The 11,546-nt window shown below is 45.3% G+C and overlaps 1 protein-coding gene across 1 annotated transcript; it reads left to right on the top strand.

Moving 5' to 3' along the window:
- Positions 1–1,574: 1,574 nt before the first annotated feature.
- Positions 1,575–11,290, top strand: snphb (syntaphilin b; the record flags this gene model as incomplete). Its single annotated transcript, XM_079273058.1, has 5 exons — positions 1,575–1,624; positions 7,571–7,696; positions 8,359–8,466; positions 8,855–9,001; positions 9,178–11,290. The coding sequence occupies 5 exons, from the start codon at positions 1,575–1,577 to the stop codon at positions 11,288–11,290; spliced, it is 2,544 nt and encodes an 847-aa protein (XP_079129184.1).
- Between the last annotated feature and the right edge of the window lie 256 nt (positions 11,291–11,546).

Genomic DNA, 11,546 nt, shown 5'->3' with positions numbered 1-11,546 from the left:
CATTACACCATTTAACCACTAGAGGGCAGCAGTGTTACACCATTTAATGAATCATGAACATTACACCATTTAACCACTAGAGGGCAGAAGTTAAATCGTGTAATGTTCTGCTGCCCTCTAGTGGTTAAATCGTGTAATGCAGTGGTTCTCAAACTGTGGGGCGCGGCCCTCTAGTGGGGCGCGGTGGTATTACAGGTGGGGCGCAGGGGGAAATGCAGAATTTTTTTTATTTTTTACTTTTTTTTAAGTAATTAATAAATACATGGCGAAAGGTATGGAAGCACGTTTCCGCCACTGTGAGGAAAAATACAGATCCTGTAAGTCATTATAATGAGATACTGTCTCAAAATAATGACTTAGCATCTCATAATAATGACTACTATCTCATAATAATGTTGTTTATTTTATTTGATATGGACATCACAGTAGCATTAGAATTGTAACATACATTTATGCACAAAGCCCAGATGCACTGTGTTAAGTGTTTGAAGCAAAATGCTAATTTACATGCTAATTGTGTCCACAGGCTTTTTGCCAAATTGTAGTTCCTTTTTGCACAGATATAACTTCATTTGCATTGTTCGAACAAAGTGATTGCACATTTTATTTGTTTTTGTCTGATGGAGTAATCTGGTTCACTTAAAAGTGATTGCAATTTTCTTTATTCTATTATTTGAAAAAGCAGGGGGGGGGGTTTGAGTCAGTGATGGTCGGCACAGAGACAACGCAGCATGTCGGGGAGTTACAGCAGGAAGGTGACTTACAGCAGGTGCCTTTGCACACATACACAACCCTGGCACTCAAGAGCCCACTGAGTTGTGTGTGTGATGTATTATTGATGTGAATAATCCTCCTCTCTCTCCCCTCTATCTCTGTCTCTCACTTTCACCGTGCCTCTCTATCACGCATAAACCGCCAATACCATGGCTGTGGCTGGAACACATTTGCATTTGGCCTTTTCAGCATCATAATGGCTGGGTAAGCTTTGCTCGGTCATTGACGGGGATAATGATTCAATGTTCATGTCCTTGGCGCCCTGCATCCAGACAGCCATGTGTGTGTGTGTGTGTGTGTGTGTGTGTGTGTGTGTGTGTGTGTGTGTGTGTGTGTGTGTGTGTGTGTGTGTGTGTGTGTGTGTGTGTGTGTGTGTGTCTGAGAGGTACTCTCGCATACGGTCACACGCTTGAACAAACTTAGCATCAAGACAGATCTGCATGTAAATTTCAGTTCCCTTTGCTCACTTCTGCCACTCTCACCGGTATTCGGCCCGAGATGAGACAAGTGAGCGATGATGATGATGATGACGGTTAGGTCTCCCACATGGCTAGGAGGTGATTGGCTGCTGAACCCTGATGTCCCGCCTTTGCCAGATAAGTGTCAGCTTGAGTCAGCAGCACCGTGCTGCATGCTGCTGAGGCATCCAGAGGCAGAGGCAGTCAGCAAATTCATTTGTGTGTGTGTGTGTGTGTGGTCACTCACTGGTCATGTCTGTGTTCCCCTCCAGGCTCTCAGTGTTGTGCTGAAGAACAGAGAGACAAAGTGAGGACGGAAGACGCTAAAGCTTGTCTGGACCCATGTCTGCACCTGCTCCAGCCAATCGGAGGTCTGGGTTGTGCTCTCGCCGGTAGGTGGCCAATGAGGACCTGTACCTGTTTTGTGACGGTATTCAGTAAGATAGCCGCAGTTTCCTATTGCAGTGTGAGAGGACCAGGTCCTGTGTTTAGCAAGTGTCTCAGGATATCAACTCTTACTGGCAAAAAGTACATTCCTACATTTGAAAATGACTCCTATCTCTACCAGACTGTAATCTCCGGGTCTGAGAAGTGAAGCCAGTGCAGAAGTGCCTTAAACTTGACTTCAAAGAGAAGTCTGATTGAATCGAAGTCTTTGAGAAAATGACTCTACTTAACTCTTGATTTATTACCTCAGTAAACATTGTCAACATGAGTTTATGGTCTCAATCTATACTTTCAAGTTGTCAACACACCTGCTGTTGTGTGTTCTGGGAGTTGTCCATTTTTCATCTTAGAACTTTAACCCTTTCACAGTGTGTTGTCAGTTCATGAAAGATTGTAACCTGTTTGGTCATGTGTAGGCATAGCGTCTTTTTGTTTTTTATATCAACAATATCTTGACAACAGATCCCCACTTTAACCACCTTTGTATGACACACTATCACTGCCCCTTTGCTTTTATTATTTAATTGGGCTACTACATATTTGTTTGACTTTGTTTTGTTACTTCACACTTTGTATGGATGAGCTTGTCACCGCTCAACCTGACAGCCGTAACGTTAGAGCAAGAAGCACAACGAGGTGTAAGTCGCTAAAAACACCCAGCAGCAACATTCAGTGTCCGCCCGGTCCATCGGCTCCTACAAATGTGCTTTTCGGTCTTGAGTTACTGTCTGACATTTAAAGCTCAGGACAGGCAGACATGGAAAAAACAAGCCTGTCATTTTGTCTTCCTTTCATAAGCCTTTGTTGAGTGTTGATTAATTTTTTCTGTTGCTTATTTATGTGGCTCATTGTCAAATTAACCTTTTAAAGCATAATTGTAGAATACTTTTGGGAGAAAATGCATACTGTGTGTGTGTGTGTGTGTGTGTGTGTGTGTGTGTGTGTGTGTGTGTGTGTGTGTGTGTGTGTGCCGCATAATTATTTCTAAACTTAACACTTGCTGAGTACAGCTTTCCCCCAATTGGACCAACTCATTACCCCTTTCTGATTCTGTGCCAGTTATAAAGGCTTTATGAGTGTAGCCAATTGCTTGATTAATGGTTAACGAATCCTCTTCTAAAGATTGGTAGACAACCATTTATAAGAACAAACTTTGGGTTGTGAAATATGTCTTTGGCTGGTGTTTATCACCCTCCACCAGGACACTTGCTTTGTCTTTTTACCAGGTAGACTGCTCAAATGGACAGTCTGACGTTTCAGAAAAGTGCTGCAGAGCATGTGGAACAAAGTTATTAACAGCTATAAATAGCCATTCAAAAAGTCATAAGAAAGTCAAAGTAAGTTGAAAAAAGTCCTAAAAATCTCATAGCACAGTATGTCGGAAAAGTCATAGTATAGTATGGGGATAAAATTCATGAAATGAATAGTATGGTATGTCGAAAAGTCTGAAAAAAGGAATAGCATAGTGTTTCGAAAATAGCCATAAAAAAGTCATAGCATATATATCGAAAAAATCATTAAGTCAGAGTATAGTATGTCAAAAAAAGTTTAAAAAAAGTAATATTATAGTATTTCAAAGAAAGTCACAGTATATTATGTCGAAAATATCCATTAAAAAATCATAGTATCGTCTGTCGTAAGGCATGAAGTCAAAGTAAAGTATGATGAAAAAATCATTCGGTCACAGCATAGTGTGTCAAAAAAAGCCATAGAAGAGTATATTTAAAACAGTCATAGTTTAGTATTTTAAAAAGCCACAGTATTATTATAGTGTGTCAAAGAACACACGGAAATTAGGCTGATGGGTCCAGCAGTATGCAAGATTAGCCATGGATAACAATAATAACTTTATTTACTATTAATGATTTAACCTGGCAGTCCAAACGTTTGTCTCATTAAAGCATTCGTAAATTATTTATTTTAAACAAGTTAAAGCCCCCCGTAAAAAGTGCCATATTAGAAAGTGGTACCCTCTTACTCGGGTCTCTCTTTCTCCCTCTCTGTCATGGATGGGTCCACATTTTATGCCAATTTGTTTCTGTACCTTTTTTCATTCAGCTCTCATCGTCCTGATGGGGGAGCTGTGGTATCATTGAATAATCAGCCACCTCTTTCCCACTGAAGTGAACAGCCAGTTCACTGCAACCTGGAACAGTTGTATTGAGTAGATTGATGTGTTTTCTCCTACAGCTACTGGACTTCCGTGGCCTGTTTAATGGACACAGGTTAAAGCATATGGCCATGCAACTGAGTTTGTGTTGGCTGTAGAGACCGGTGATGCCTTTTCCTACATCAATTAAGCCTCAGTCTAAATGTTTTCACTTTGCAATGCAAATGCTGCAATAAAGTTGTGTACAGAATGTCTGTTTTCTGCCTAATGTATACAATATTATTGCACATTCATTTACGTCTGTGTTCCAGTTTTACACAGTCACTACTTTAATAATATGAAGAGCCTATTTGCCATTGGTATTGGCTGGTGATCTGAAGAATAATACTTTGTTGCCATAAATCCACTTATACTAAGTGTGTGTCATGTGATTGTTAAGTGTTTAAGTGATAAATCCTCCCAACACTGAAGCAAAGACATCTGATTAGTGGTTGTAGAAGTTTTTTTTTTTTGTTTGAGATGGTGATACTGTACGTAGCTACAGACAGTTCAATCTGTCGCTGTGGTGTCCTCCTCCCTCTCGTCTCTCCTCCTCAGATTCAACCCTCTGAAGGCGTTGCAGCCCAAACGCCGCTTGCAGCAAATACTGGCATCCTCACCCGTCCCGGTGCCGAAGCCGGCGTCTGGGTCTGGGTCGGGGATGGCTGCGCCAGCGGCGTCGGTGGCCGTTCCTGCAGAGCCCCCTGCGTGAGACACACTTGAGTTACAGTCTCAGTAGCTGTAGCTCTAGTATGCATTGTAGCCACTAAAACATGACCAAGCACACAGGCAACATTCATGCTACCTGTCTCACTTGGACACGACAACAACACTGAGATCCCAACTGAAGCTCTCAGTGTTTATATTTACCTTAGAAGTTGGCATCAACGACAGCAAAAAGCACACACTTGTGTGAGTGTTGTTGTTGTTGTGTCACATCACCTCTGAGTCTATTGATAAAACAAGGGAAACCCTGATGTACAGGTGTGCACTTGAATGCACCACTAACATGTACATTAATAAAGTTACTCGGCCAATTTGTACACTAGAATTGAAGAAGTTCTGTTTAGAGGCTACATGCACAGTAGAAATGGCACCATTGTGCTGTGGAAGCACACTGTGATCACAAGTGATCACTGGTTCGCCACAGCCGCTCCATCAGCCGCACCATGTTTGTTATGAACACTCTCCACTTCCACAGCGGAGAGTTGGTGAGACACCGGCATTGCCTGAAATGAGAATGTGCATCTTGGTTTATTTAAAAAATCAGAGATGGTTGATTTTAAATGATTCCAGCGTCTTGAGCAAAGTCTCTGTCTCTACCAGAAATGACCCACAGCGTTAAGGATGATGTCTGTACTCCACCCACTCACACTGACCAACACCTGACTCCGCTCGGCTCCTACGGCCTCTCCACAACTGCCACCCACACCCCACCGTCCAGACACAGGTTCCATCCCAGCAGATGGACGCCGTAGACTGTCGGACCTGTTGTACTGTGTATTCCACCCCCTCCAGGCTCACTGCTTTAGCTGCTTCCCTCTGCCGGCTTCTGTTCTGTCTTGGCTTTTGTCACATATTGATCTTCAAAGAACTACAAAGTAGTCAATATCTGGCCTCCTCCCTCATGGTGTCACACAGGACACGTTTCCTCAGCACAACTCTTGCTAGAAGCTTGAGATGGTTGGGTTCATGTTTTCACAAAGAAGTGAGAATTACACACCATAGTGTGAGTGTGTCAAATATAGTCATTGCATGGTGAAAGCGTTCCAGCGGGTTGAAGGTTCAGCATAGAGACACTGAGTCCATGTTTTGGATTTCAGTACGGTGGTGTGGAGTTATCGGGTCCTGTGTGAGAATCCCCCATGGCTGCTCCGAGTGGTCGCGCTTGTCCCCTTCCCCCTCTGTGGAGGCCAGTGATTGGGCAACAGTCAGTTAAAAGAAACAGGTCATGACAACATTCACTGTGTGTCATACAATATCGCTGATTATCCAACATTGGCAACATATATTATGAGCACAGAATGCCTTGACAGAAGTTGCCCATCACAGATCACCCCTCGTCATCCTCCTCCTTCTGGCTACCGCTGATACACTGTACTGTGATATTCAACAACTTTATTTTCTGTGGCAGGGTGGTTAATACATAAATATGTGTTTTCTTTACTTTTGTTCGACATTATTATTTTGATGATACATGTAGTTACATGGCTTATAAGATGATTAGTTAGGCATTTTAGGAAATGCACGTAGTCTCGCTCTTGTCCAGAGTGAGATGAGAAGATCTATACCACTCTCCAGTTTTATTTGAACGTTATTAAGCTAGAGTCAGAGAGCTGTTTAGCTTAGCATAAATACCAGAAGTAGAGTGAACCAGCGCAATCAAAACCTAAGAAATCCATCTACCAGCACCTTTCAAAACTCTGTAATGAGCAGGTTTTTAATCTGCCAAAATAAATTGTGGATTTATGTGTTGGAACAATAGAGAGACAAAATCTTGACATCACGTTAGCCTCCATTCCACTAGCTTCTGTATCTCGGTATAATCTCTCATTGAGCATTTCTGACAGACAAACTGGCAACCACTACAACACTTTATTTAAATGTTAAAACCCTTGTTATTTTAACAGTTATCAATAATAATACATGGCAAGTTTTTAGCTGGAATCTCTGTTGTCTACGAACTTCTGCAGTGCTTGGTCTCTCTATTTCAGGCTAGCAGGCTAGCTGTTTCCCCCTGCTTCCAGTCTATACGCTAAGCTAAGCTAATCACGTCATTCCTCTAGCGTCTCGTTTAACGGACAGAGTTGTATCTCTCACTGGCCACGAAAGCGAATCAGCCCATTTCCCAAATTGGTCTTTTAAATTATAAATTGTAATTTGGCCTCATAGTGCAGGATCGGGTTGTCTGTATTATCGGCTGAGGAGGGAGCAAAGAGCAAGTTATTTTCAGCAGTGGTTACTCTACAGAAGAAGACAAATGACATCTTCCTTGGCAGTATGTGGAGAGAAAGAAGGGATCTTTGACAGTCCAAAGGGTTGGATTGGTCTTGATCATTTCACAGCAGGCTAAATATGACACTATTTTGACAATGGAATTGACCTGTGTCTCCTCAAATAGTCAATCCACAAACTGGCAAAGAGAATAAAATTTGTCCTGTCATGTTCTGCCAATCTTTTGGGATGTATCGGATGTGTTGGAGGTGGAATTTATCATGTCTTTGATGTCTACCCAATGAGGACTGCTGTGTGTGGAGACATTTGTGTGTGAAAGCTTGTCTGGATGAAGAGGCTCTTATAAATGCTAATGCTGTTGCCGCCGCTCCCCTGCTGCTCTTATCAGAACATTTTATCTCTCTTGTTTTAGGATGTTGAGCGTTAGCTTTTCTTCTGTGCCAGTAAAAGGCCTCATGGCTGCAAATGTCTTCACGTAGATGTTTGTTTCATACATCGGAAGCCAACGAGAGCAGCCCAAACGATTAAAGCAGAGCAATCTGTCTTTACTTTTGCAAAGCTTTTAGAGAGCTTCCTCTCTTAGGCCCCATCAGTGTTTGAGTGCTTGTTGATATTTAGCATCTGCCTGCATCTCAGGCTCTGAATGACTTAGGCGAATCCTAAGACATGCTATATGCCAGAACGCTTCTCCTCACCTCAACAGAGAGCATACATTTGTAGCATGCACATTGGTGTGGTACTCTGCTGTCCTCTGTCATTTAACACCCTGTTGTCTCTGCCTGGTCAGGTTTGACTACTGCCGGTTCATAGAGCTAGACTACGTTCCTATGGAGACGGGCTATATGGTCTCAATGCGTCCGACTAAAGGCTATGCATCGACCAAGTCGCCGACGAAAGGATACGCTTCCACAAAGTCTCCGGATCGCCACAGCCGTTCAGCAAACTCTCCCTCGACCCCTCGTACTCGGTCTGTCCTGAGTCCCCTCTTCTTTCCTCAAAATCGGTGTTGACTTTCTGAAGCATGGGAATGATGACACCTTTGGCTCTGCTGTGAATGTCTCGTGGTGTTACAATAATCTTGCTCACACAGCATTATGTCGAGGCTGAGCTGTTACTTCCTCCTTCTTTTCTCTTTGTTTGTTCTGTTTCCTTTTTTTCATACTCTATAAACGGCTATCCCCACTTTATTTCTTTTGAGGAATGCTTCTTGTGATATCTCTCAGTTCGTAATTTCTTTGGATTTGTAGTTTGTTCTTTGATTTTTGCAGAACACATTCCCTTTGTTTAAAAAAACTGCGACATCACTGTCAGTGCCCACATGACTGTGTCCTTGTTTCTAAGACAGAACTGTGACTTTAGCCTCGATATTTGTAATGTGTCTGTGTGTATAAGTGCATTTCGGTGTTGTATTGGCATGTTAGTGGACCTGGATTGCTTAATTTGTGTCTTTTTTGATCTGTGGTTTTGAAAGATGTTGTGATGGTTTTGCTCAACGGCTAGCAGAATTCACTGTCACCCCGTTGTTTGGCGTTTGGTTTCATGGCGTTAATGTCTAACGTGTCTACTTTGGACCAGGCGGACACCAGCCGCACCCAGTAACAGAGATCCCCATGGGAACACATCCCTCAGCAGCAGCAGCAACTCAGGCTCTTGTAAAGGCAGCGACTGCAGCCCCACCAAAGGGTAAGACATCAGAAAACCAACTAAATTGCCGAATCTTCATGGGTCTTTAGACCGCAGTGGAAATGCAGACAACAATGGGCTGAAGGAACCTTTCAGTTCCTTGAAAAGTAGTTTGAGGAAACCTGGCTTTGCTCTGTGTTTGACTTATTTACACATTCAGCAACGTTGTCTAACAGTTAGCAAAAGTAGATGACCAACCTAAACAGACGTTCAAAGCCAGCTTTTGGTACTTGACAGTTTTTAAGAGTCAGTGCTAAGGATACATGTTGGTTGCTACCGAAAAAGTATTGGGATTAAATACCCAGCCCTATATACTAAACATATAAGTGTCACTGAAGTTAAATCTGTTCAAAAGAACTCGGGATACATCTTTCATTATGTGTCCTAGACGTCATCAGAAGTACTCATGTACGGACAACCATGGTATCCGGCCCCCTCCACCGGAGCAGTACCTAACACCCCTGCAGCAGAAAGAGGTGTGCATCCGACACCTGCGGGCCAGGCTAAATGAAACCATCAACACCCTCCAAGACAGGTGAGATACGGAGATAGAAGTAGAGATCATCAATATTGGCCAGAGTCAGTTCTTAAATTGTCTGACTTGTTCTTAGGTTTTTCCGACCAGGTTCTAATCCTAACCCTAAACCTAATATGTTGATTCTCATTGTTCTTTCTTTCTCCCCTTTCTGCTCTCCATTTGTACCCTCTTAGGGACACGGAGATAGATGAGCTGAGAGGCCAGCTGTACAGGATGCAGGAGGACTGGGTTGAGGAGGAATGTCACCGTGTGGAGGCTCAGCTGGCCCTGAAGGACGCGCGCCAGGAGATCCAGCAGCTCAAACATGCTGTGGACACTGTTCGCGCCACACTCAGTGATGCAGGGGGGCTCAGTGGCGACGTAGGGGTCCAGAAGTACTTTCAGGACATCAACACTCAGAACCAGAAGCTTGAGAACCTTTTGATCAGCATGGAGCTAGCCCAGGCTGGATTAGCCAAGGAGGGGGAAGCCATACTAGGCTGTCGGACCCGTGTTGGAGGCTCGGCACCAGCATCGGTATCAGGGGAAAGTCCAGGGGGAATACCCAAACCGGCAGTAGGAGGGAGGGGTTCTTGCTCCTGCGACGGTAGCCCAGCCCGTTCTCTGACCCGAAGCTCCACCTACACTAAGCTGAGCGATCAGGCGCTTGCGGACCGCAACGTAAATGGCTCGCACTTTCCTTGTCTGTCAGGTGACCGCACCCAGGATAGCGGTTTTGTGTGCTGCGGGGAGAGCAGCGTCCCCAGCCAGGCTGACCTGCTGTTAGAGGCCGCCTTCCTCTCTGAGGAAACAGCATCTTTACTCAACTCCTACGCACAAACCTTTTCCCAATCTCTGCCCTACTCTCTACCTCAATCTTTGCCCCACTCTCTGCCCAACTCTCTGCCCCATTCTCTGCCCCATTCTCTGCCCAACTCTCTGCCCCATTCTCTGCCCCATTCTCTGCCCAACTCTCTGCCCCATTCTCTGCCCCATTCTCTGCCCCATTCTCTGCCCAACTCTCTGCCCCATTCTCTGGCACACACCTTCTCCCATACCTTACCTCGCTCTTTCCCTCGCAATTTGTCCAACTCTGTGGCCCACACTATGCAGCACTCCGCCACCTATGAGAAGCTGTGCACATGTGAGCGGCTGGCACCCATTCACTCCGGTCTCGGTGGAGTGGGTTGTATGAGCCATCCTTTGTCCCACCACCACCTCTACCTGCACCCCCTGCGGGAGACAGGCATTCAAACTGAAAGCTGCCCCATCCCTGCAACGGCAGGGTACCCCTCTGATCTGGATACCATTGCGGAGCAACGCACCTTCCGCTCCCAGGCCTGCAGCCCCACCTCCACCTGGATGTCTGATGAGGGGGAGGAGGAGCTGGACTCCATCACCACCATGGCTTCAACAACCACTGCGACGATCATGAGCACGGCCACAGAGCCGATCCCGGCCTCCAAAACCCCGCTGGTCCCTCACTTACCGCGGTCTGCTACAGTGGTGTGTTCTATGGAAAGTCCTTCGTGTGGGGGGGAAGAAGGAGTGGAGGAAGAGAGAGAATCTGAAGCAACGGAGTGGCAGCAGGACACAACAGTGATCAACCTGGCAGAAGAAGGGCATCAGATACAAATGGGCTCAGAGGGAGGGAATGACGTGGAAGTTCAGGGTGCAGTGGAGGAGGCAGCACCAGGTAAGCTGTGTAATTTAACAGAGACATCAGCAGGGACGTTGGGTGAGCTTCATTTTGGAAGTTGCTGTGGAGAAGGCACACAGTCTGGGACAACACTGGAAAACCTTAGCATGGAAGACGGGCTGCAAGAAGTTGGTTCATCAGCAGGAACAACCAAGGTAGAGACAGAAGAGTTGAGTCCAGGTCGCCAAGGGTTATCACCAGATGTAGAACAGCCTCACACTTCGCAGCCAAGGAGATCTACTTCCCATGAGGAGATAGCTGGCGTTACTGTAGTGGAGTTGAATGATGAGGATGATGATGAAGATGGAACTAAAGAACAAGGTGCCACAGGGGATGCCACAGCAGAGGTAGAAAGTCCATCGAGCTCGGGGATAATTGAGAAAAGCTACTGGAGTCGTCACTTCCTGGTTGATCTGCTGGCAGTGGCCATTCCTGTGGTGCCAACAGTGGCGTGGCTGTGCCGCGGCCCAGTCCGTAGCGGACCCATGTATCATATCGGGTCGCTGCTGCGAGGCTGTTGCACTGTGGCACTACACTCGCTTCGCAGGGGAGGTGGGTTAAGGCATTACCCTGCAGGCGGGGGAGACCTGGGCGGATCGCAGATATGAGGAGTCTATAAGAGGGTCTGGGTCCTTACCTTGTTGGAAGATACCCATAGCGTGAGAGGAAGACGAGAAGAAACTTCATGTCCTGCATTCCTCATCAAGGTTAATAGCTGAGGGAGCATCAGGAACAAGAAATGTGCATTTATGACTAAGATCTCTAACTGGTAAAGTCTGTTCTGTTTGGTCGTGCTCTTTATTGTCTCTCACCCACTGGTCCTTGCTGTTGCTACCAAGATGTCCGCTAACACTACTGACTTGT

This window comes from Melanostigma gelatinosum (genome assembly GCF_949748355.1).
Source record: "Melanostigma gelatinosum genome assembly, chromosome: 8".
Lineage (NCBI taxonomy): Eukaryota > Metazoa > Chordata > Actinopteri > Perciformes > Zoarcidae > Melanostigma > Melanostigma gelatinosum.
The sequence above is the reverse complement of the archived record's forward strand: the minus strand, read 5'-3'. Positions and strand labels throughout refer to the sequence as shown.